Source organism: Folsomia candida, unplaced genomic scaffold (assembly GCF_002217175.1).
Source record: "Folsomia candida strain VU population unplaced genomic scaffold, ASM221717v1 Fcan01_Sc002, whole genome shotgun sequence".
Taxonomy (NCBI): Eukaryota; Metazoa; Arthropoda; class Collembola; order Entomobryomorpha; family Isotomidae; genus Folsomia; species Folsomia candida.
Genome location: NW_019091194.1, coordinates 17,698,172 through 17,722,898, shown reverse-complemented (window position 1 = coordinate 17,722,898; position 24,727 = coordinate 17,698,172). Strand labels below are relative to the sequence as shown.

At 38.7% G+C, this 24,727-nt stretch overlaps 4 protein-coding genes and 1 long non-coding RNA gene across 8 annotated transcripts; 3 read left to right on the top strand and 2 right to left on the bottom strand.

Annotated features, from left to right (window-relative positions):
• The first annotated feature begins 1,100 nt into the window (after positions 1–1,100).
• On the top strand, positions 1,101–15,411 carry LOC110845319 (protein numb). Of its 2 annotated transcripts, XM_022091719.2 has the most exons (12): positions 1,101–1,216; positions 2,180–2,647; positions 9,439–9,778; positions 10,250–10,297; positions 11,341–11,412; positions 11,502–11,579; positions 11,773–11,876; positions 11,942–11,978; positions 12,650–12,670; positions 12,766–13,195; positions 13,273–13,508; positions 13,594–15,411. In XM_022091719.2, exons 3-12 carry the CDS (start codon positions 9,686–9,688, stop codon positions 14,227–14,229), a joined length of 1,755 nt encoding a protein of 584 aa, XP_021947411.1. In that variant the 5' UTR covers positions 1,101–1,216; positions 2,180–2,647; positions 9,439–9,685; the 3' UTR covers positions 14,230–15,411. The 2 variants fall into 2 exon arrangements, with proteins under 2 accessions (XP_021947411.1, XP_021947410.1); XM_022091718.2 differs by lacking the exon at positions 1,101–1,216 and having other exon boundaries at positions 1,999–2,647.
• LOC118434369 lies at positions 7,294–8,921 on the bottom strand. Of its 2 annotated transcripts, none has more exons than XR_004833965.1 (3): positions 8,620–8,921; positions 8,319–8,558; positions 7,294–8,216 (listed from the first exon to the last, which is right to left on the bottom strand). It is a non-coding gene; the product is annotated as an uncharacterized LOC118434369 (long non-coding RNA). The 2 variants fall into 2 exon arrangements; XR_004833966.1 differs by having other exon boundaries at positions 8,319–8,554.
• Positions 15,405–19,390, bottom strand: LOC110845318 (DDB1- and CUL4-associated factor 5). 2 transcript variants are annotated; one of them, XM_022091715.2, is made up of 12 exons: positions 19,251–19,390; positions 18,778–19,171; positions 18,518–18,698; positions 18,301–18,437; positions 18,099–18,228; positions 17,742–18,028; positions 17,552–17,667; positions 17,374–17,469; positions 17,233–17,274; positions 16,960–17,149; positions 16,430–16,894; positions 15,405–16,338 (listed from the first exon to the last, which is right to left on the bottom strand). In XM_022091715.2, the coding sequence occupies exons 2-12, from the start codon at positions 18,989–18,991 to the stop codon at positions 15,626–15,628; spliced, it is 2,571 nt and encodes an 856-aa protein (XP_021947407.1). In that variant the 5' UTR covers positions 18,992–19,171; positions 19,251–19,390; the 3' UTR covers positions 15,405–15,625. The 2 variants fall into 2 exon arrangements, with proteins under 2 accessions (XP_021947407.1, XP_021947409.1); XM_022091717.2 differs by having other exon boundaries at positions 15,405–16,335.
• A 271-nt stretch (positions 19,391–19,661) lies between these two features.
• Positions 19,662–21,946, top strand: LOC110843983 (acidic fibroblast growth factor intracellular-binding protein). Its single transcript, XM_022090061.2, has 9 exons — positions 19,662–19,999; positions 20,069–20,270; positions 20,353–20,472; positions 20,600–20,707; positions 20,781–20,809; positions 21,028–21,293; positions 21,384–21,519; positions 21,632–21,683; positions 21,760–21,946. Exons 1-9 carry the CDS (start codon positions 19,915–19,917, stop codon positions 21,836–21,838), a joined length of 1,077 nt encoding a protein of 358 aa, XP_021945753.1. The 5' UTR covers positions 19,662–19,914; the 3' UTR covers positions 21,839–21,946.
• Positions 21,947–23,678: 1,732 nt separating this feature from the next.
• Positions 23,679–24,616, top strand: LOC118434367 (pancreatic lipase-related protein 2-like). The gene is made up of 4 exons (XM_035847695.1): positions 23,679–23,749; positions 23,843–23,954; positions 24,036–24,204; positions 24,288–24,616. The coding sequence occupies exons 1-4, from the start codon at positions 23,708–23,710 to the stop codon at positions 24,403–24,405; spliced, it is 441 nt and encodes a 146-aa protein (XP_035703588.1). The 5' UTR covers positions 23,679–23,707; the 3' UTR covers positions 24,406–24,616.
• The last annotated feature ends 111 nt before the right edge of the window (positions 24,617–24,727 follow it).

Sequence of the window (24,727 nt, the reverse complement as noted above, 5' to 3'; positions counted from 1 at the left end):
TACCAAGCAAATACATACATACATACGTGACATCTTGCAATTCACTATCCTCCGGTAATCTAAACCCACGCCTACAAAAACTCAGGATCACCTCTCTGGATACATATCTACATTCACATACGTATGTACATGTGTGTGTACATGAAGATATTATTGACGATTATGCATGCTGCTCGTGTACATAAGTAAGTATACATGTGTGTAACGACTTATTATAATTAACTGTAATACCATGATGATGTGAACATCGCTATATTTGAAAAATTGACAAATTATATCATTCATTTGAATTTCACGTATTGGTTTTCCGCTTGAGTTCGCATCTTGCGACTCGAGAAAACTAAACGGAAAGAATCGAACCCAGCAATGGTATTTTTTATTTTTGCTATTTAAATCACGCACCACCAGATTAGCGAAAGCACGCATGCATGAAAAATATGACGCCGCGTAATAAAGTAGAATGGAGGATAATTTGCATTCATGCAAAGGTTCATTCCGAGAATTCGGAGAAACTTTTTCCTCCCCAATGCTATCAAACCCTACTCCTCCGAGTCCCACATTGTCAGAAAAAGTTGGAGCCGATGTACATATTTTGTTGTACTTTATTCAAGACAATTCCATTTCGCCTGGGTCTCTCGCTTTCTCTTTCTCCTGCCTCTTTTTGTCTTAGGGGAATCAAGTTTTATCCACGAAATGAACTGGCGAATAAACCCACGCACGCATACATACAACATTCTCCCAAGTCCACCCGGACATTAACCTGAAACATAGGAATGGCGTGACAAGCGACTAATTATCGTAATTTGCCAAAAATCGATGCAAAGCATTGTTCACATGAGTACAAAAATTGGGCAGACTTTTGAGCGGTTTAAAGTTGTGAGGTGGGGATTGGTGGGGCGGGGAATGGTTGGCGGCGTGTGTGGGTGGTTCCATTGTGCACACACAATCATCAATTCATGCAAAGCCCTTGAACACAGACGTGTTCCCAGCGTCGCGAGTAACCCGGACGGACGGGAGAGAAAGTGGAGAAAGTGAGCGAGCGAGGAGTCTCATTTTGATATAATCGTGGCGATCGCTCCGTCCGCAGCCTCAGTATAGCCAAGACTTCGTCGCAAACGCTACACTTTCTCCCTCCTTTCTCTCTCCTCACCAACTTCGCAATTCTCCAAATTGGCAAACAACCTGGGCAAAACATCAAGGCCCTTTCTTGCTTGAGGTGAGTTGATTCTCATACATACGCTGTTGCATCTTATGGAAAAATCGTAAGTTAAACGGTAAAGTTGGGCCAACATGGGCCAACTGTAGTATTCCGATCCTCCCCATACTGGAAGGAATTTAAGGTAACTTTTACCCTATTGAATTTGCGAGTTGTATACTACAGAAAATTGTTACTCGTTCTCATCTCGTTAAGTCAGAGTAGCAATCCTTGTTGTAACTCACTTTATGATTTAAGATTTCAATAAAATCGTGATCCGAGAACAAATTCGGTTTAGATACATATTTAACTCCTTTAGATTTTATCCTAGGAAATTATGCTTTCACTGTGTGCATGTGTATTAGCGTCAGTTGCCGCATATAATGCTGATTATCTTTGAGCGTTACACACTAAACTCATCTGTTGTCCACTCTTTTGTACTACGTTAGCAAAGCAAAGAAGAAGGGTTGATCATTTTAACACCGTTGTTTTACGGGGCATCCATAGTCTAGCGTATATTTTCCCCTGAAATGAAAATTTCCTTAATGCGAATTTCCTCCTAGTATAAGACACATTCCAGGTGGAAATTTGATATTCACTTATTGCACGCTCCTAACAAAACCTTGGCAAACATCAACATTTATACATTACGAGTATAAGCGAGAGGGTTTAAAGACATGCCATACAATACTACACATTACGTATACAATGCTTTGATTCAGGATGTGAGATTTAAGCAGGAGGCAGACGGGGCTTTTAGCATTGAGTTGGTTGGTAGATATTTTATTATTACTGTGTGAGTTACGGATGGATGCAAATATCATCGGAGGAATGAAGCGCTGTTGGTGATACCAAAGGTGTTTCTATCACAAAAGCGATAGCACGGCCCTTGTCCTCTCAGGTGTGCTTGGCTACGGGAGGGAATGTGTGGGAACCTCCATCGTTTAACAGGGACGGAGATGCTAATTTACTTTTACTTTTCAGTCGGCGAGATACACAAAATGCGAATCGCATCGCACAATAAGCTACTCCCTAATAAACTCCAACTGCAAACTGATGGCACAACACCTCTGCAGGGACTGATACTTGAACTCTAGATGTTGGTAAATTTTCCAAAAATAAGTGGGTAGACGTAGAACACTAGCATTAAAGTGAGTTAAGTGAAGGAGTTGAATAATCGTTGGCCAGCCAGGTGTGTCCGTCGTATACTTATTAACTGGTCATCGTAATAACAATTTGGTTGTGATTTTGTGACTGTAACTGCAAGTACCTTTGTGACTCATCATCACAACACCTGCCCCAGCTTTAAGAGAAAATTGATCCACCGAATATTCGCTAACCGGACATTGCCCGCACCAAATTAACAACATTTTGATTAAAGCATATAGTGAAGTTATTCGAACCAAGTTTTCCTACGACAAACTTTTGGATAAACACGGACAGAAATCCAAGGTAAGCAGCATATTTGACTTAGGTTGAGGTTTTAGACGGTTGAATTTGAAGAAAAGATTTTAAGCTTAATTTTTAATATTGATTGCTTGTGTTTGGTATTTGGTGTCGAATGAAATGGTATAAAAGTTATAAGCGTGTCAAACGAGTGAGATAACAAACACTGTATTTACGATTAGCAGTGTCTGCCTGTAAAGTGAATTACTTTATCTTATTACTGGAAACGAAGGGAAAACAAATATTGGTTGTGTTGGTTGATATCAAATACACTCCACAGTATTGCCTTATTCAATAGTCAGTCAGTATGTCCAAAATTAAATTACTACTTTGTGCGTTTATTATAATTCATTCTGCGACGTTAATTCCTTTGATCAGAAATGAGCCAGCAAGTTGGTATTCATTACCGACAAATAATCACAAAATTAATAGGTTTCCCAAATCATGAACAGTGAGTCCGGGGTCCAAATCTACAGAAATTCCAGTTGTTCCTTTTATCGTTGTTCATAAGAAGTTGTTGTAATACTTTTGGTATATTTGAGAAATAGTGAATATTTGAATATTTGTCAAGCATATTATGTACATTGGTGAAAAATGACTCCAAAAAGTTTAATAATTAAAATTATCATCCGCATTCCAAGCACTTCTTCTACGTACATTTAATTAGACAAGTAAACAGTAAACCATAACATAAGCTTCTCCGTTGTGGTTGTTTTCTTTCATTTGTTTAAAAAGGCGTAAACATACAAATAAAGGAGTATGGGTTTATATGTATATACGAATGAGGAAAAACATGTCAATTTTGTACCCATTCACAAAATTTTAATATTTGTACTACGTCGTGCGTGTGATGATCTAGATAGGTGTACACACCTAGTTTTGAAGCTATAGGCAAAAAACTTAAACAATTTAATCGATCGTCATTATTGCAAACGTAGAAGATTTTTTATGAGCCCCAAAATTTACGGTTTTCCACTTCATACTATAGTCGTGTTGTTTCTGTGATTGAAATTAGACTATACATTGTTTTATGATCTGGAATTATTTGCGATAATGGTAAGCAAGTAAATAAATCTGCAAGGTTTTGAACAATTCGAACATACAGATTATGTAGCCCCTTTTATAGGGTGATCACCACGCACAAGATTATATACGTAAGTAATTTCAGTGTCTGTGTGGTAAATAAATAATTTAGAAGGCAAAATAAAATCCCCATCATCTTTGGTTGTCGTATTCTTGTCGATCGTCACTTTGTTGCTTTGAGTGAGGTTACTCCAGTTCAAGGCTTCGTCAACTCACCCTCCCAGTTGTTTCTTGTTGCTGCTTGTTGCCCTATAAGTAAATGTCGTCTCAATTAACGTAGGCATCGCAAAAATTCTCAAGTCGTCACTATTTTACTGGACTCACTCGTATCGTCATTAAAGTAACCTTCTCGGCTTTCAAAGCTCTCTCACTCCATTCATAAGTTTTTATTGAGAATAATAATAAATAAGGAACTGAATAATGATGGGTGCTTATATTGGAATGATTTTTGAAAAATCCACATCAACAATGCTATTTAATACTACAGTAATGCAGTTGGTGGTCATCACAAAGTCACAACATGAAGTACTCACGTAATTTGTTGGCATTATTTTTGAGACATGAGAAAGTTGGATGCATTACAAACCGAGTGTTTGTCTTTGAGGTTAATTCACCGCAGCAGTTGTCTAAAGTCTTAATGGTAAAAGTTGATTTAATTGCATTGGGAATGGTCGGAGACACAACAATCTTCATGGTCCAGTAACCGGCGGTTACTAACCGCTACTGTTTTTACATATGTATAATGCAAGTCACTCGGAGATTTACAATTGTACTTGTTCTGGCTGCGTGATCGTGGTCCTTTGCCATTAAATCAACTGCAACAGTTGGATTACTTTTTTACTTATTCGGAGAGAGCGAAGGAGATTAATATAATTCCTGTTTGAGGATTGGCTTATTAGTCTAAGCTTCAGGGGAACGGGAAAGATTGGAGTTGCCCAGATTTCGCAAAACTGTGTAATCAGTGTAATGTGCTGCATGCAGGATCCAAAACTGTTGAAGGAATCCAGACAGACGGGCCTAAACCAGTTTTATCAGCAGGCAGAGCCACTTTCGGAATTTATATTAAAAATTGGCCATGTTTGAACGGTTATATATATAATTTCTTCATAATCTAATTTAAGATGGTGGCAAATCAAATTATCGTTGCAATAATGTTGTAATTCTATAAAACTATTGGTCAAATGGATCCACAAATGCATCTCAACCTAAAGCTGCAATATATGAAACAAATAAATAGATACACTCTGCAGAACAGTTATTGGTAGAAGCTTGAAGAGTGGAATCCAATTTAGGATGAGTTCTAGTAGAAAACTTAATCAGGAAAAATGTCATTTGTCTGTCTCGGAACAAGGCATTATTACAGGCTCAATAATTGGCGGAGTGGTCGTCGTCGAGAAAAAAAAGTAGTTCCTAGAATCACATCACGTACGTAAAAAATAAAGTCGAATAAGAGGAACGAGTGGTGGTGGCGAGAAGTTGGAAATTATTGATTTATTTCGCAAACAAGATCTCTTCTTTTCCTTCTTGGCCAAGAAGTACGACGTTCGTATGTACATTGTACATCCGCTCTGGCTGGCTCTCACCTCATGCGAAAGAGCGTCCTCCTTGTGATACACATAACTTATTCGTCTTCTGGATTAGAGTGGAGCAAAAAATTGCAAAAATTCAATAAAAAGGAAATAGTGTTCAATGATGGGATTTTCCTTGATCTTCTGAATGACAGCCATTTCTGACCCAGCTTTTCTGAAATTAAATCTCAACTCGCTCAGAGATTGGATTTCAAAACGAAATCATGACTTTCAAATGCTGCAAATGGAGCTGGTGTTATTGGGCGTCGCGTCTGGTGACGTGAATGCTGGCGTCAGAAGTTCTTCTCAAAAACATGAAATATTTTAAACAACAAAAAAGTTGTTGAAGACTCGAGTACTCGATTGAAAATACGAATTGTGCGTTGAATTTTCTGCGATTTCCTTCATTAGGTGAAATATTTATTAGTCTATTTTTGCAATTAAATTTGTCTTGTAGGCTAACACATGCCTTCATGAAAGTGTCCTTGATTGTAGAAAAATGAGAAAGATCACAACTACTCGAGGTATGTACATTGGCACATTACACAAAATTTCACTTTGCCTTTCCAACTTTCTCTCCGAGTTTTCTCATTCATCCGCTCGTGAAGAAACTGGCTCCGTCCATGAGCGAGATAGTAATTTTGCAATTGCTTTCTCGGCAGAGAACATGGACGTGACATTTCTTTACTCGCTGCTCAGCAGAATTTAGACGGATGAGGTATTTGGATATAGGAGACAACTCTGTAGTCGTCGTATTGTAGTTATGATTATCATTTGTGTAATGGCCACATCGAATTGCAATTTTATAGTCACTACTACTGCTCCTTCCAGCCAAGGAATTCTTACTACCGATTCTTAAATAAACCATCCATCTCAAACTCATCAGTGCCCATTTGTACGTATTGACATTGACATTTATGACCACCACCAAATAAAAATACGTACATAATATGGGCTGAAAGTTATTGCGTGGGAATTACTTGCAGCCATTGTTGCTGGAATTTCAACTTTTTTTTCTAAACTGTAAAGTTTTCCAAGCTTACAAACTATCGATCCGATGGTTTTTAATATGTTGTGTAGTTGCGAAAGTGAGAAAACTTTTTTGTGGCCGGCTACTAAAAATGTCTTCTCTTCTTTCTTTTCATCCACACCAAACCTTAAATTTCAAATTTCCGACAAAGCAATTTATAGTCCACGCACGTACTTTTGTACCTGGCAGTAACATTACGAAATCCACCCCATACATTTCATATTTCTTTGCGGGCACATGAATGTCCTGCTTATTACCAAGTTTCTTGGCGGCTTTGCTTTTCTTGTTATTTTATTTCTTGTGTACTACAAGAGTGAGGTTGAGCTTGTACATAGCTGAGGTTTTTACTTGAGGATCACCATTATTGCAACAGAAGCTTATGTATTATGATGACTTTGAATGTGCTGTAATCACTGGTGGGGAGTGGCAAAGAAGGTTGTGAGCATTGCAGCCTGCAGTGCAGCAGGGACCAAGAATCTGGAATTGAGTTTTGAGTCTGTTCTGACAGGTTGAAGGATTTATGTAAATTTTAAGGACCCTTCGCTCGTCAGTCGTACCCGTGTCTTCAGCCGAACACGGCGCAGTCATCGCGTTGCCTGACGCTTAATGCATCATATCATGAATTATTGAAAGACGAATAATCCGGATGGAGGATGGGACGACAGACAATGAACATTAGACGTTAAACTTGACTCATGGAGAATTAGCATTGTATTTCAAAAGCAGAATGGGTTTAACACAGTACGTACTTACGTATGCGGCTCTATATGCTACACAAGTTGACCAAGAATTGCCAACCGTAAATGTGACCAGCACAAAGATGGAGAATATAATGAATGAATAATATGTAAGACGTGTATTTAAGCTCATGGTCATGGCACCTACATATTTAAGTACGTGAGATTGACCATGATATTGTGGCATCGCTTTCTCGTTAGTTTGTATAAACTGGCCTCGAATAATGCATGCAATGCAATTATGTAGTATTTTATTCTATTTATTTATTGTGTCGTACATATGTGGACTGGAGAATAGATTTAAATGGTGTTAATTTTTTTTTCACATCTTCTCAAACACAAAGACAATGGATAATGTCGTAGTAATAACATACGACGAGTGGGTGGTGGGCTGTAGGAGGGGAGATACCTACCTGTGAAAAATTTACTGTTGTACCTTCATCACACTTGCTTGTCTGAACCAGACTGCACAATTATCCTGCGAAGCTTTTCGCAATTGAATAGCTTCACTTGATAGCGGTGTTTATAGGCGAGTTAATTCAAGGAAATGAATCATAAATGGCCAAAATTTTGCAATAAACAGGACATGGCGCCAGTGCGAATGAGCTTCAAGATTCGTTATTATCATTTTTAGCCAGAACCAGGGCTTACGTAACCGTCATGTCTGTCTGCCATTTCTGTAGATCGATGGAGTTGAAACGTGTACACATTTTGGTTCGGGCTAAGCAGACTGTGCTGAGAGATTTTATTAAGTTGAAGTACCGGTTAGCAGAATCTAGTAATTAATGAGTCTGTGCAAAAGGTATATTTCATCACATATTTATGTACATCATCCTTTTGAGGCAGGCAGAAAATTTGGTGGTTGAAATGAACTAGACATTTATTATCGGCAATGTTCTTTTAAACACAAATTTCTGTGAAGATATTCCATTGTTTTCTCGCCCTTCTTGCTCTTTGTGTGTAAACCGAGCCGTTTTTAATTCATAACTCAAAGCAAATTCCAAATTCTCTCGAGACCATGATGATCGGAATAAATGATCCAAATTGTGTAAAGTTGAAAGCTTTGTAACGCAAAACCTCATCACACGCCCACCAAGACCTGGTGAATTTCCATGAAGGTTTTGACATGGAAAATGCCTCAGGACTGCATTTCCTGTCTAGAACAGACACAAACATTTATATATTGATTTGATTGAATCAACTCTGCTTTAATCCGCTGTGTTCATTCTACTGGTTGAAGATGCATGTATGTATCTCACTCAAATCTCTAATATTCGTACAAACGAGCCAGCAACTTTCATTCAAAACTGTGACATATGTCGGTCCTCCATCGATGCTGAATTATATCACAATCCGTAAGAGTAAAACGATAAGGATATTTTGGTTCGGCTGTGATGCAGAGGCCAGACCTTAATTAGAGAGAGTGGTTCCCAGGGAGCAGCATAAAGGTCCTTTCCCTACCGCCGGCTTCTTTTGGCATTGGGTGGCTGAAAGTCTGCCTAGTATAAAATGAAGTAAATGTACATATAATGGGGCTTGGAGGAAATTACATCTTCTTACCAAAGCCACCCAGGCCCAGCACTACTTAGTTACAGTTAAAGATGTCCATGACACGGATTTCCACAAGTAGGAAACAATAATATGTTGATCAAGTGAAATTGGTTTATGAAAGGAAAGCACATATCAGGACAGCTGAACGTGCCACTAAACGAGATATATGTGCGACTCTAATGCTCAACTTGATTAGTCAGATCATTCATTTTGCGCAATTCTGCTGCCATGTGTTGTTATTGGTGTGTGATATCCGCACCGCAATTAGAGGTTGTGTCATCCACATAGTCGCCGTGATTGGCATGTCGAAGGTACGTGCAGTCTGCAAGGTAAGCAATTTACATAGAACGTGTACCTGAATTCGCTACTCTTGCGGAAATAGAACCACACCACAACCTCATTTAGTCATCCGATCCGATTAATTCGATGAGTCACTTTAGATAAATTGGAGGCTAGCGCAGTGGCGACGGAAGTTGGGGACGTTAGCATGTAGGATTGGAGAAAGAGGGTCTTATTAACATGGGGAGAATACGATTTTGCTGAATTTCTGGGGAAAATGTCCCCATGGTTCAGCCGTCAATGGGCTAGTATAACGAACTGAAAACCCGAAACTGTTGCCACAAGTTTGTGTTCATTCCCTGTCATCAAATCTCATTTGTCTTTTATTTATCATTTTGTGTGCTTGGGTGTTGTTGTTACACGGCTGGTTTGGGTGGTTGGTGGACAACTCTTCGTCTTAAATGATTATGTCACTCACGAAATATATTTATCATGTCTACAGACCTCTTCTTCTGTTTGCTCATTTTCCATCTCCACTTTTCTCTGCAGGTGACCATCCTCCTCCTCCACTCGCAACTCCAACTAATCTCATCATCATGACGTGAAGTGAGAGAAAGTCAATTATTGACACAAGCAGCAAGGGAAAGTAAACAAGCACTCTGCAGAAACAAAGTCCAAATCATACCCTGGAGACGAATACCATCGAACCAAGGAGCAGGATAAGTTGTTAATTTGAAGTCTGCCTCCCACTACTTTGCGTCTAACGTAAGAAAAAAGTCTCGTCGTCGTCGTCAAGATGCAGCGGATGGACCGGTTGAGACGGTCATTACGAGAATCCTTTCGTCGCAAAAAGGATGGTCCTGAGAGCAGCAAACCACACCAATGGCAGGTAAGAAGACTTTTTTTAAAATTATTAATTCATCAATGCAATAACAACAACTACACATTGTGTTGACAGTTAATTTTTCTGCGTACATTCCGTGACAAAAATGTTCTTTACATATATATATATTCGGGAGCTATGAGACTTACATAGGGATCACGTCAATATAAGCTTCATGGACACGCAACGTCCATGAAGTTGGTATGCTAGCTGGCCTCCAGAAATAGAGAAAGCTTGAGACAGGAAGATGAGACATGAAAGCATGTTAAAATTGTAATTTCAGGGGTTTGGGGATAAAACTTGACCTTTCACTTGGGTGGAAGCTAATATTAGAGTAGTCTCTCCTTCCTAGTAAATATAATTATGTAACTGTCGAGATGATTATTTCTTCGGGAATTTGAACAGAAAAATTAAATGTTCAGACACCACAATGCGGCTGAATATATGTATAAACTGACCTTAACGTATTATTTTCAGGCCGACGAGGAGGCCGTTCGTGCTGGGAATTGCACCTTCCACGTCAAAGTAAGTCTTTTTATTTCCAGTCATCAGCGTTATGTATATCTATGAAGCATTTTAGGCATCTATGTACATAGCTGTCCATACATGTCTGTTCCTAGCTGCAGTTTTGCTAAATATTTCGCCGAGGCAACTTTCTCCACGAGAAATCTTTCACCCTCCTCTTTTGTGTCACGACTACATACGTAATGGTTCCTGTGTAGTCACTTATGTAATGGTGTACTTGTTTTCAAAAGGTTATGTATCTGCAGAAGAAAGTTGTGTTCAATTCTAACTCTGCTGTGTATTTATGCATTCGGCACCCACCCGTGTATGGTTTGCATATGTAATGCCTCGTTTTAAAAGTTTCACTTCACGCTATTATAGATTAGCTTGCATGTTGCAATGACAAACTTGGGGAAAAGCAGTCACAAGCCAAATGTATTTCATTTTCATTTTAAGCACTTTGTAGAGTTAGCTCCCATCCTCATGACAGAAATTGGAAAGGCGTACAAATAGTAAGTGAGATGACCTTGTCGTTTGGACTTTCTACTAAATTAGTCAACTTGGAAATTGTTACATCAGTCTGAAGTAGAGCAGTAGTGTAATCAAAGCGAAAATCTGCTCTGTGTTATTAGCCCCAAGTTGATGAGTGACCACAAAATAATGGATGACTCTATAGAATCTGTTTGAAGTTAATGAGGAAACTCAAAGTTGAGAAGAAAGAAGACAACAAATGGTCGCCCAACCCGAATAATTAACTCGCTATTCAGTAAACCATTGTATTGTGTAACAGCACTCACGCTGAATGACAATTTCATGAACAGCAGTTTGCTCTCTGCATTAAGGTCAGGGATATGTACAACATTGAACACATCACATCAGATCAGAGCCTGTGTGTATCATGAGTCTATAGTTCTTGATTAGCAGAAATCATCAAACAAAGCCATCGTCGTTTGGTTGGGTTCCTCCTGAGAATTAATTGACCCAAGTTTGTTTGACTTGTTCTCGGATTTTATGCAGTTGGTGATGAATTCTAATTTTGCGATGCTTCATTTTCTCTCTTGCAGTACTTGGGTTGCGTCGAAGTGTTCGAGTCGAGGGGGATGCAGGTCTGCGAGGAGGCAATGAAAGTCCTCAGGGTGAGTTGTTTTCACCTCATTTCCCAATTTTGTCACACACAAACTTTCGTGGTTGTGGTTGCTGCAACGTATGTTTAATTTTCAATCAGGGCTCGAGGAGACGACCGGTGAAAGCAAACTTGTACGTCACAGGAGATGGGCTTCGCGTCGTGGAAGATGACACGAAGGTAAACTGAAGCCAATGATTTCCAACAAACAGAAATTTGCAATTGATTCTACATACGGACAATTGAAACCGTGTTCTAATGAAAAGTCAAGAATATGCGCAAACATCTACGTACATATGTGCACGGATCCGTGTGCTAAACAAATATACGAACGGTAAGATTGAGAGATTCTAAAAAGTGCTTGTCGTTTCAGGGATTAATAGTCGATCAAACGATTGAGAAGGTTTCATTCTGCGCCCCTGACCGAAACCACGATCGTGGATTTTCTTATATATGCCGTGATGGGACCACTCGGAGGTAATGGTCATTTTGGCAAATATTTATTACGTACACTGATTACTAAGCTCTATAAATCTGTGTAGGTGGATGTGCCATGGGTTTCTTGCTACAAAGGACTCGGTGAGTGTGGTTTTCGTAATAAATGTAACACAAACTTGTCCACTAGAGAGAGAAAGAGAGAAAGTAAAGAGAAAAGAAAAGAGAAAGTTTGCACAGTTGCTCATCATCATGACCCAAATGAATTATGTGTTGAAGAGACTGCTCTGCTGCATTAGTGAAGACGTGAAAAGTGCTTCAAGAAATTAAAAGAAAATCTTTGCAGCAGAAGCAAAGAACAAATAAGAAATATATGCCTTAGATAGGTTTGGAGAGCTAGTTTGGAGAATGGGAGGAATACAGAGGAGTAGGTGCACATGGACAAAAATGTTGGTGAAAGTGATGAGCCCATTCATCCTCGACTGATGTTTTTTGTGTTTCTCCCGACTTTTACCACAACCCACATTTTTGTGCCAGTCTTCTATAAATTTAAGTTTTAGTGTTAGGCCCGAGGCATCAACTAAGAGAATAAAATGAACTCACAAAGGGAAAGTATATAGAATCACGTTGAGACGACATGGATCAGGGTTTGATTACTTAGCAGGACGCCCAAATAATAATCTTTGTCTTGTTTGGTTTGTCTTTCTTTCATGTTCACTCTTCCGACTCTCTCATCCGTCTCAATCTCTGGGGATCCTTTGAAAATCGGCTCATGAATGAAATGAACACCATCTTTCTAAATTGGGCGTAATCAGGGAGAAAGGCTGAGTCACGGGGTAAGTATGATTGGACAAAGTTACCGTGTGTTTTACTAAATACATACACAGGCGGACGGATTATGATATTGGAGACGCTTTATTATTGATTGCAGGTCGGATGTGCGTTTGCAGTTTGTTTGGAAAGGAAGCAGAAAAGGGAAAAGGAGTGCGGCGTGACGATGACGTACGACTCTAAAACGTCCACTTTCACCCGATCTGGGTCTTTCAGAGTCACATCGATGACCGACTCCTTGAGCTCCTCGTCCACCGAGAGTGCGATGAATGCAAATAACACGGCGGCTAATAATGCGGCAACACGACCTCCGGTAGCTCCGACTCATGCGATAGAAAGGCCGCATGCTCCTCCCAAAATGTTGGAAAGGCAGGGTTCCTTCCGCGGATTTTCGCAACTCTCGAACCACTCTCCCTTCAAAAGGCAAATGTCCCTTCGATTGAACGAACTGCCCTCCAATCTCCAGCGGACTCAAAACATTTTCGGAAATAATCAGTCCTCCAACATTTCCTCAAACTCTATACCCCCAGGTACTCTAAACTTGTACTTAAATTTTATCAGTAAATCTACGAGTGCGTTATTTTATTAATTTTTGTCGTTTTTTCAGTGTCTGCAAGTCCTGCTCCACCTCCAAGGACGCAACGCAATCGTTTGCATTCGTTGCCCGTGGGCTCCTTAGCTGGAGGAACAATTCCGGAAGTTTCGTCCAGTAATACCTCCTCCGAACTGAATTTAGGTCCTTCAATGAAAATCGAAAACAAGGATTTGGTTTCCGAACTATGTCAACAGGTCTCTCAGGGCTTATCGCTACTTGCAGCAAATCACGACGAGTCAACAAGAAAGGTATGACAATTTGTGGAGGTTGATTGATTGTATTTTCTTGGCATTTGACATTACTATTAGTAATTTGTGTATGGATTTTTATTAGGCCAAAGGACACAACTCATCTACTTCTAACAAGTTCCCCACAAAGTTCACAAACCCCTGGGATGAAGAAGTGGGTTCGAACAATAAGAATTCCACCCTGCCCATCTTTAATACTACAGCTTTATCAACTGCCAACTCTACGATTCCAACTTGTACGACGTTAAACTCACTGTCGTCGTCCACGTCTTCAACGACAACCAAATCGGGAGTAGATTCATGGATCAATAATTTGACGGCGAGCCATGAACCCAAAGCACCTCTACAACCAAAAATAACCCCGATCAAAGAGAATATCCCAGTAAAAACTGCTCCACAAATTTCCTCCGTTCTCATATCCAAACCTTCTGCCGCTTCTTCCGGAAATAGAAACATTTTTGAAGCATCACAATCGGCCAGTCCTTCCAATATCAAAAGTAGTAACCAAATCTCTGACAACAACGCAAAAGTGAGCAATATAGGACCCGTAGCTAGTAATAATTTAGTAAACGCTAGGCCTATGCATCGGGGAGCTCCCTCCCGGTCACAATCACTGGGCGCGGACCCCTTCGACGCAGACTGGGCAAATGCGCATGCTCGCACTGGACAAACTCCAACAAACCCGTTCGCGAGACAGCAGACATTCCAAGTTTCAATGTAATACATTTTAGGAGGAAACATACATAATAGTATTACCCTTATTATTACATTATCTGCGTTATCTTATTATTAATACCACGAGTTTAATATGGACTTTTAATTCAACTAGCAGACTTGTTAGAGATATGATGTGAACCTTTGTAATCGCAATATTAATAATCATAAGTAGGAAATATTTAAGTGACAACTAATAATATTAGTGACAAAAATATCCAAAATATAATAAGATGATCGAATTAAGATTGGCAGGTTTCCAGCCACAACAACAACAACAAGAACGCCGCCGCTAATTACATATTGTGTTGGGCCTGAGTCTGAAATTATACATAAAAATGTAGTATCAAACATAGAACAAGGGTATGACGCTTTCAAACTACTAACAAATTGCAACTTATGGCAGCTTTGTGTATCGTCAGAGGTAGATTAGAATCATGGAACTGTGTGGTATCTTTTACTCTTGGTATTATTATGATTTGCAACGTGGACCATTGATTGATGAACCAACCAGGAACGACTTTCTTCCTACTTGTAATATTCTTCCAACCCAGTATTTTAATAGAACCAACTTTTATAGAACACATATCAAACAATCTTTTATGGAGTGTCTCTACTCTACTTTTACAATACCCCGTTTTGTTAAATACTTTCGACGTAGTTTGGAACACTATCATTATTTCATTTTTATGTATATAGAGACAAATACTCGAGACGGTAGACTCTTGAAGAACTGGCGTTGGTGGCATTTGCTGACTTCAACTAACAAACAAAACTAAATGAAACTACTATGTGTGACTATATGACCGATATATTGTTCCCCAATTATTGACTGTATACTTGAAACAAAAAAATTGTCTACGAATTCAATATTCACGAAAAAACTTTGTAACCGGTACAAAACAAACTCCATTAGCCACGTAAGGAAGCTAAATAGGAGCCTAAACGCAGACCTTTATTTACCGTTCATAATCTAATATATTTACTTGCATTATGTAAAACTCAACATCACACTCTATCGAGAAATTTTATCATTCCAGTGAACAATTTCACCCTAAGTTAACATTTAATTTAAATTCATGTTATGTTTGTTTTAAAAAGTGGGTGTGCGGTTAACGTTGTAAGCACTCCTCACTCTTGACTTTTTCTAAAAATAAAAAAAGTGTTGAACAAACACGTCCGTAAAATATTTGCGTTTTGCACAAGCAAGTTTTAATTCAAAATTAAAATAACTATTTCAGCGTCATGGGATGTACATAAAACATTTCGAGTTTTCATCAGCGAGTAGCGAGAATTTACAAATTTGTCAAAGTGAAGAATTATTTTTTATCACACTAAAAATCACGTGATCTGGGTTCAAGGCGTCACTAAAACCGAGGAAAAATATATGCGTACAAGATTAGTTAGTCGCTAGATTCTGAATCATCGTCATGTTGATATTGATGCGACTGCCCTTCACCACTAGTAGCAATTGCTGTTGTTGTCGATGAATGAGACGCTCTCGACTCTATGTTTCCTAAAGCTAGAAAAGTGGGTGTGGAGTGAGAACAACTTGCTGTAGGTTGCAAGTCTAAATCAGCATCACTTTTAGAGACATCAATTCCGCTATCAGACGGAGTTCCTTCAGACTTTACTTTTTTTGCGAAACAATTAGCAGATAGTCCGGATAGCTTCCTCCTTCGTTTGCGTTTCCTGGTAAATTCTAAATTAGAGTTGGATGAGTTCGAAGACTCCTTCACTGTTGTTACGATACCAGTAGGAATCTTGAGGTGTTTTGAAACACGACTTTTTCTTGAAGACTTAGATTTCATATCATCATCGGAAGCAGTCGAAGAGCCAGACGAGGAGGAGGAGGAGGAAGAAGAAGAAGAGGACGACGACGTCGACGACAAATAAAATGGGTCACTGCGAGACTGTACAGTGATTGGCGTTGTTTGGGTTTCGAGGCGAGTGGATTGAAGATTTCGGGTCATTAGATTATTTATAAGTTCATAACTAGGTCCAGGCTGCGTCCTACTGTCGGGTAATATGGCCGAATTATTCGAGCTTTCATAAATGGGCGTCGTTTGAAGGCTTCGTCGTCGATTTCGGAGTGGAGACGGTGATCCTCGCACTTCTTCCGCGATAAAAATTAGTTAAATGTTATTTGTAACGTTTTGTACTGAATGAAAGGTTTGGAACCTATGCAAGAGTATGGGTTTACTTACCGGAACTAGATGGATGACCTCGTGCTGACGCAGTTGTTGTTTTGGACCTCAACTGTGCCCTCTCATCTTCTTTGTGTTTCGGTCTCGACGGTTGTTTAATCGATGCTAGTTTCCTCAGTTGTGACTCTCTGGTTGCAATAAGCTTTGTAAGCGTATTTGGTTCCGAACTTCCTACCGAAGAGTCTGGACTCGCGACTGGATTACTGTTTTGTTGCTCGTGATGAACATTATCAGGTGGAGGTGATTGTCTATCACGTAATTCTTGATCTGATTCCGAGCCGGAAATGGGTAAATCCTCAAAGTCTAATAATCTCGGTTCATCGTCTTCGTCGTAGTCATTATGGTTGGAAGAGGAGGAGGACGACGAGGATGAGTTAGCATCTCTGGTGATTGTTGCTGTTGCAAGCTGCTGACTTATCTCACTGTTCATCAAACCATGTTGTAAAGACTGTGAGTTTTGTTCACCTGCATAAACAAAATGGTCCATTGAGACGAACTTTCCTGATTGATGGAAAAGTTTAACTTATAACCTTCGTCGTCAGATGTTGAATTTTCGGTACTATAAACAGTATTTGTATAATTTGAATCCACATCACTTTCCTCAGACAATCCAGCAATGTCCCGTTGGACCAGAGCATCAAAAAAGGCCAACATGCGAGCATCCTCATTTGTGTTTCCCCCTGACTGAGACATATTGTCAATGTGGGATGGCGAGAAAAACTGTACAAAGCAATGATGCTTAAATTCATCAACATTTATAAATAACCAAAATTAATTAACACGGAATTTATATTTTATCATACATGGCCATGACTAGTTCGCATATACAGTCGAACATATTCTTCCTGTGTGTATCATACGAATAAATTTCATTAATGAAAATTTCTAATTTTGTGTTAGAAAATAGCTATGAAAATTCAGCAATGAATATGGGAAACTTTTACTTGAGAATAAATTTGTCTGGGACTTTCTGAGGTTCTTCCTGCTGGTTCGTCATCCGTCCAACAGGTTTCGTCTGGGATTGAGAAAGGGCTCCATATCTAGAAAGTATATACATAATAGGAGGTAAACCATAATGTACGGATTACAGATATCACCAGATATTTAGTGATAAAAATAAACCTTGATCATTTTTTCTACACCAGAGGAAGCAATCAGATTATGAGAGTAGTTATAGCGAACTTGATTTACGATGGAACGATGCCCTCGTAGAATCAGAGAAGCCTCGTTCACCCAGCCTGTTGAGTAACCCCACATCAATTCAATACTGCGTTTGATAAGCACACAAACCAAATAGGACATATTTTCTTACGATTACTCCCTTCTGGAGGAATTGCCCAGATGTGAAGATCAAAATTATCGGACCCAGACATGACGAGCTGATCGTCAGCTCCACCAAAAGTGCAGCTTTTCATCGTGCAACTATTGTAAAAGCTAGAATGGTTGAATTGGAACAAGTGTGAGCTTGAATGTGTCGAATACATCACTGGCGGAAGTCTTCGTCGCAAGGACAAAACGTTGGAGCCGTTTTTATTAAAACGCGCATTCATACAACATTGATCACCCATTTCAAGAGAAGCGCCGTACTTTAAGAGGACTCTAAAGAGCGACAACATTTAATAAATCACACAAATGAGAATAGCAATGTAAATTGCCAAAATTCACGTACTTTTTCGGCATGCGGACGTCCCATAACGCAGCCCCCTCTTTCGCATTCGCACTTAGCACAAGCCTAGGTTCAACAGGATGAAACATTACCGAATGAAATGCGGAATGGAATTTGGCGAGCGAAAATGGATCTGCAAAGATGCACATGTGTCAACTGTCAAGTCATATGCAGGGACCTATGTTATTGTTGCTTTATTACTGACCACTCGAATCCCGCATGTCGTATATAAGCAATCTTCCATCGTCTCCAGCAACCGCAAAATTGTTATCATTTAATGGATCTGTGCTAACACCGAATATTGGCTGTTCTCCAATACGAAAAAATTCCACTGGTTTCCCACTACAGGATAAAGTAATTACTATTACTATAAAAGTATAGACAGTACTCAATCAAATAGATTAGATTTACTTAGCACCCACGTATGAATATCATGCACAATGACTTGATCATCATTTCCTGCAGAAATAATCCTCCGTTGAGAGGAGTCAAACGCTAGAGCGAAAACGTTGCTTCGATGTTCCGCATCGCAGCTGACTGGTTTGTCATTCCCAACAATTGCTTTATGAATATTCCACACTAATACTCGTCTATCGTCACCGCCTATTAATCATTTATTATTAATAAATTATTAGTGGTTAATTAATTTGCGTATACATAATGCAGGCCAATGGCTTAGTACCTGAGGCCATTAGACTACCGTCTTCGGAGAACTCGATCGCATTGACGCATCCGTAGTGGGACAATAAATTTTTCCTAAACAGAATCCCATTAGATTCGGAAAAATGATGGTCAACCACCAATCTCGCCAAATGAGACTGGTTGTCTCCCCCATGATGGCGTCGACAAACATATTGGAAGGCACTGAGTCCTCTCTGAGGTGACCCCATGATCATTCAGTTTTACTTCCAAATTGGCATTCCAAAATTGGCATTAGGAGCTTAGTTCTTGTCGAATTATTGGTTATTGCATGGCGAAGGGATGATTTTTGTCAACTATTCTTCCAGTCAAATGTTATTTACAACAGACCATTCTAGCACATGTCCTCCAAATTGTAGATGGTGCAAATGAATTATCTATTGATCAATTAATCTATATTAAATATTAATCAAGTTTGTTACTGAAATTTACAATGTAAAATTATACATTGTGTACCTTCGCACTGTGTCACTTTGAATTAAAATTGTTTTGGTTGTGCCATTGTTTGGAAATTTTCCAATTGTTATTTATTGTTGCTTGCTCGATCATCAGCCGGAGGATTGAATGAATGAGTGGCACCCAATGTATCCAGTTTGCACCAAAAACAAAAAAACACTTCTATGCATGGGCTATTTGCCCATATTATTTTTATAATTATGAGCATAGAATTTATGAGAGAAGGACTCGAAATTAGTCATCATTGGTGAATGGCATTGACGGACATTCTATATAAAAAAACACCTTTCCCATGAAGCACACCCTCCTTAATATTCTTTACATGCATTTCATCCTTACATATAGCTGATTATTATTAGTAATTGTATATTTTATGAGCATATATGTACACCGTTAATTCGTTTATTTGTTAGAAAAAAATTCTTGGAGGCTCATGAATTGCAGCATTCGAGAAAGTTTTGTTTTATTGGAGACGTCGGATGACGTACAACGCGACGCGGGTCGACACTTCTTTAGATTTTGCGAGTGAGGATTTGAGGATTCTATTTTTGCAAGCACATGCTGGAAATTTTTAGCAAATTAAATAAACCAGCAGCCACTTCAAATGTGACTAATACCAAAGCAGTCTTTAAATCTAGAAGGTTGAAAAATCAGTCAGAGTAGGATGTTGGCCGAGGTCGATGTCTTTATTGGGAACCACACCTTTGTGGACCATGAAATATTTCAGCTCTGGATAGAAGGAAATTCAGGTATTCAATGTGTGCCTATTGATATTAACTGCGAAATTCAGTTAACCATAAAAGTGTTTTCATGTGCAGCACAAGAGGCAGCCGTGGTACTTCAACAACGTGGGGCCCTGCAAACCTTTCCGGGTGCAACGAGTGATTTTCTGCTGGCTGATGTTTGTGACCACTACCGAACGTACGTCCTCTTGGAGAAGCTGCTCCACACGCCTCCAAGGATTTTTGAACAATGGACCTTTCAAATGGACAGTCAAACGCAAAGAATGCTCATCGACCAGTAAGTCAACTGAGTTGGCGATGATGATATGAATTGATGATTTGCATATGTTTAGTATTTCCATACTATTATAAATATGTAGCTTCTACGAATTCGATGATATTGTGATGCGAGAAATACTGGGAAACAAACTCTCCACCAGACATAGGAAGGATCTGGACAAGATAACTGAAACTACGGGTGTAAATTTAAGGTCATGCAGGTAGGTAATGCATATATGCATCACGTTTGCAAGAACAACCTGCAGACTATTTTGACTAAGAACAAGTAATTACGATTGATACACTATATATACATAACATCATTATTATTTCTTTAAAATATTTTAGGAGACAATTTGATAATGCCAAGCGAATTTTTAAAGCCACAGAAGAAATGACTGGCTCAATGCATCAAAATATCAAGATACACTTTCTCCTCTCGGAAGAATTAGCAAAGTAGTTCCATCACAAATACTATTGTAAATATTACTAACGTTTTTGTGTATCTTCATTATTTATGATATTTTAGGAAATACTGCGCAGTGGTCTTTATTGCGGGTATGTTTAGTTAGTTGCTTTAATTATGGTTAACTTGTTATTTGATTAATTGTTGACGACTCTTGAAAGTCTAAAATATTTACCTTTATTTTGCCGGACGTGGTCTGTAGAACCCTTAACAAGTCAACCAACAGATTAATTTGTTCATTTGAAGTTATTATCTAATACTTTCAATTTCCGACTCTCCAATTGAATGGTTGGTTTGTACTTGGATCCAGGTTACCGATTTGAAACGAATAAGAAGAAATTGCAATATTTGTCCTTTATTGACTTTTGTAATTGCGCGTACGCATTGATGCAACACTGGACTTCACCAATTATGGACGATAATTCCACTGCAGACATTGAGCGTGAATTTCTAGTCGACTTGAGAGAACTAAGAATCATATTGGAAAAAGAGAAGGAACATAAAGCGTTGGTCTGTCAGAGACTAAAGAATCGAGTCAGTGACAAAATATTTGCGGAACTGGATCACAATTTTAAGGTGGAGTTTCAGGAGTTTGACATTGCTACTTCCTCAACAAATTGATACATTTGTCACTAAATTATACGTAATGTATCTTTTATTTAACAGGTTTATTCGCGTACCTTGATAAATCTGGCTTATTCATTGCACCACAATAAATCTCTGAAAGAGCTTTTTGTTGATCTGGTTGAAAAGTATATTGAGCCATGCAAACATTTGCACTGGACCATTGCGGAAATGAAAGGTCAGTTTATGATAAATGTAAATGATAGCCACGGGTGATTGATTGTTGGCTTTGGACAGCAAGGTTGAGGAATGATTATTTATGTATATATTTGTTGATCCCTGTTCCGCAGTTTTTCTGGAGGTATATTCCGACGCGGCAAGTCAATTGGATGTGGTCAGATCGTTAGTGAATGATATAAATAAATTACTCGATTCGAGGAAAAAAAGCATAATATTTTTATTGTTGTTCTTATTTCAGTCAGTCTCATCTAAGGTCGGTATTAAAACGATTCATGGATGGGATCTCTATGTGCTTGTTGACCATGTATCACAATTAATGGTCTCAAGCTTGTGTTCATTCTCAATTTATTTATGCAAAACGTATTATTTTTTTTGTATCAGTTAAAAGCACAAATAAAAATATATAAGCGAGTCAAAAAATCAAATTAATAACGAGTACATAAAGTAAACACATAAGTTTCACACACAGGTTTATATAGTTCTCATATTCCTAAGTATCAAGTATTAATTGACCACATTTGTTTCATTCATAAGTTTGACCCATCCATCGAATACGATGAATGCCATAACTGTGTAGCCCTTCCTGTTTATCATACGGTCAGTCAGAGGACAATGTGCATTATTATTTATAACACATTATCCCATCGATTGATTTCTACACCTACATATCATATGATAATGTGTATTATTGAGTATGCACTGCACTAGTATGCAGACTTCATTAACCAAAAACTCGTATCGGCAACATGAGGTCAATTCTGGCTCTTTCCTTTCTGATTATTAGTTTTGCAATTACTATCCATGCACGGAGACACGACGGAGTACGACGACATTATTCCACATCTAATGACGATTCAAGGGTAGGAAGCCGATCCCAATTACGAGGTCACCACCGAAGACATTCACATCATCAGCATAATTTCAGAAGAAAGCACACTTGGGAAAGACCTGTGGCACAAGGACGAGGTATCCTTTCAGAGTTGGTCGACACAAAGAACAATGTCATATCAAATTTATTTAATTTGAATCCTGTGAGGAGCATTAATTTCGTTTTACATGAATACGCTTGATTGTGTCAGACTAGAAATATGACAATGGAAAAATCTAGGTTGGGACATTTACCAGTTTGGTCGGAGGCGTGTATGGTGTGGCGTCTGAAGCCGTCAGCCATGCTGGAAAAATACTTGGCGATGTGCAGAAAAGCATCTCGGGCATCGTAGAAACTGAACTCAATGATTTGAATGATCCAGACACTCGAGATATTCGATTTTTACTTTTCACACAAAAGAATCGTAAAGTGCCGGAAATAATAAATCTTGATTGCGAGGGGATTGAAGACACAAACTTTGACAAGACGAAAGGTCTCAAGGTACTCATTCACGGCTTTTCTCCCACGGGAAGCCCGATTTTCGACGTTCTGGGGGAAGTGAGAAATGCGACAACAAAACTGACTCAACTTATCGTCGGAGTTTTTACTATCAAGAATAGTAGGAATTTTTACCCAGTTTAGTAAAATTGCATGTCATTCCACACAAGTAATTTCTATAATGAATTGCATAGCGTATCTGGAACAAAAGAGCGAGGAAAACATAATCATCGTAGATTGGACATCAATAAGTCGTACCATTATTTATCCTTCTGCAGCATCAGCCACGCTGGCAGTGGGAAGAATTGTCGCAAATTTTTTGATAAATCTCTATGACCAAGGAAATCTTTATCCTGACAAGGTTCACCTCATTGGTAAATTGCTACGAATTATCATTCCTCCCTCCATCGACCAGTATCCTCGAAAAAAATAGTTTAAAGGGTTCATACACATACGCATCATATTTTCAGGATTTAGCCTTGGGGCCCATCTTTCAGGAACTTGCGGGCGTCTATTTCATGAAGAAACCGGGGACAAGTTGGCGAGAATCACGGGTGAATATATCTCCGTGATAAATATACTTATCGAATTTATACTTCCCCTGTATTTCTGTAACGTTTTTTTTTGTGCAAGGAAGGATTGGACCCGGCTGGGCCAGGTAATATTCATTCGCACCGTCCTAACAAAATGCAAGCATTCATCGCCCAAATGTTGATCTTAACTGGTTTTCCCGAGGACTAGTGTGCATAAACTTTTGCTTATTGCAGGTTTTGACTTGATGTGGTCTCAATTGACGGGGTCGACTACGGCTCCAGAGGATATGAGATACATGTTAGACAAGGGAGATGCAAAATTTGTCGATGTACATATTTAATTATTTATTATTTCAGAGCTTATTTAGTAGAACTACAATGATTACACATATTCGCAGATTTTGCATTCCTTTTTGTTCTAGATTATTCATACCAATGCAAAACTTGGAGGTTGGGGCATGGTTTCGAATACCGGAACAGCCGACTTTTTTGCCAACGGCGGAAAAACGCAACCAGGATGCGAATTCACGGACGGTATCATACTTATAAATTTGTGATTATTAACCTCTTGCATATTTTTTAGTGGAACGAGTTTTTGATTGCAATGCATTTCAGATGTGCTAAACGGATGCAGCCATTCTCGAAGTTGGCAGTATTTTGCCGAGTCCATAGGGTCAGAAAAGTACCCAGCGTGTAAATGTCCAAGTCAAGATGAAATTAAGAGAGACATATGCAAATGCCGACAAAGGAATGAAATTTACATGGGAGACTTGTGCAGCACAAAGTTAGATTTTAATTTATAATTCATGTGTTAGATAAATAATAAAAATGACCACAAAAGTTCAAATGCGAAATAATTTATTCCAGAGCTCGCGGAAGTTTCTATGTTGGAGCCCTGTTAGAAAACCCGTACGACGATACATTAATTGTAGATCTTGAACTAGAAGAAGATGCGATATTTGAAGATAAAGAAAATTTTGTTTAGTTTGTATTTATTTTATTTTTCATATCTAATAAAACGACGAGCGTCACACGAATCAGGAAATTTCAAACACAAAAATATGTATTTAAATATATATTTCATGCAACGTTTCATGAGATTTTTAAACATTTAACTAGTTATCTTTAAACATAAGTTAGTTCTAAACTAAATAACACAAATACGATAACTTGTATATAATAGTAACAATAAGAAGTGTTACCAATATAAATAGAGTTGGATATAATTATAAACGACAGACTGATTGAAGATGATGAATGATGAGTGCTTATTCAACTTTTTCTCCGTCATTATCTAGCATTAATAA

Bases quoted from the DNA above. Each gene is read 5' to 3' on its own strand.
- LOC110845319 (XM_022091719.2), top strand. From the start codon at position 9,686: ATGCAGCGGATGGACCGGTTGAGACGGTCATTACGAGAATCCTTTCGT. The intron at 9,779-10,249 runs GTAAGAAGACTT...TATTATTTTCAG, and splicing joins GCAAACCACACCAATGGCAG to GCCGACGAGGAGGCCGTTCG. The intron at 11,413-11,501 runs GTGAGTTGTTTT...ATTTTCAATCAG, and splicing joins AGGCAATGAAAGTCCTCAGG to GGCTCGAGGAGACGACCGGT.
- LOC110845318 (XM_022091715.2), bottom strand. From the start codon at position 18,991: ATGATCATGGGGTCACCTCAGAGAGGACTCAGTGCCTTCCAATATGTT. The intron at 18,438-18,517 runs GTGGGTGCTAAG...TTTATCCTGTAG, and splicing joins ATTGTGCATGATATTCATAC to TGGGAAACCAGTGGAATTTT. The intron at 18,229-18,300 runs GTCAGTAATAAA...GCATCTTTGCAG, and splicing joins CGACATGCGGGATTCGAGTG to ATCCATTTTCGCTCGCCAAA.
- LOC110843983 (XM_022090061.2), top strand. From the start codon at position 19,915: ATGTTGGCCGAGGTCGATGTCTTTATTGGGAACCACACCTTTGTGGAC. The intron at 20,000-20,068 runs GTATTCAATGTG...TTTCATGTGCAG, and splicing joins CTGGATAGAAGGAAATTCAG to CACAAGAGGCAGCCGTGGTA. The intron at 20,473-20,599 runs GTAGGTAATGCA...AAAATATTTTAG, and splicing joins GTAAATTTAAGGTCATGCAG to GAGACAATTTGATAATGCCA.
- LOC118434367 (XM_035847695.1), top strand. From the start codon at position 23,708: ATGAGATACATGTTAGACAAGGGAGATGCAAAATTTGTCGAT. The intron at 23,955-24,035 runs GTATCATACTTA...AATGCATTTCAG, and splicing joins AGGATGCGAATTCACGGACG to ATGTGCTAAACGGATGCAGC. The intron at 24,205-24,287 runs GTTAGATTTTAA...AATTTATTCCAG, and splicing joins GGAGACTTGTGCAGCACAAA to AGCTCGCGGAAGTTTCTATG.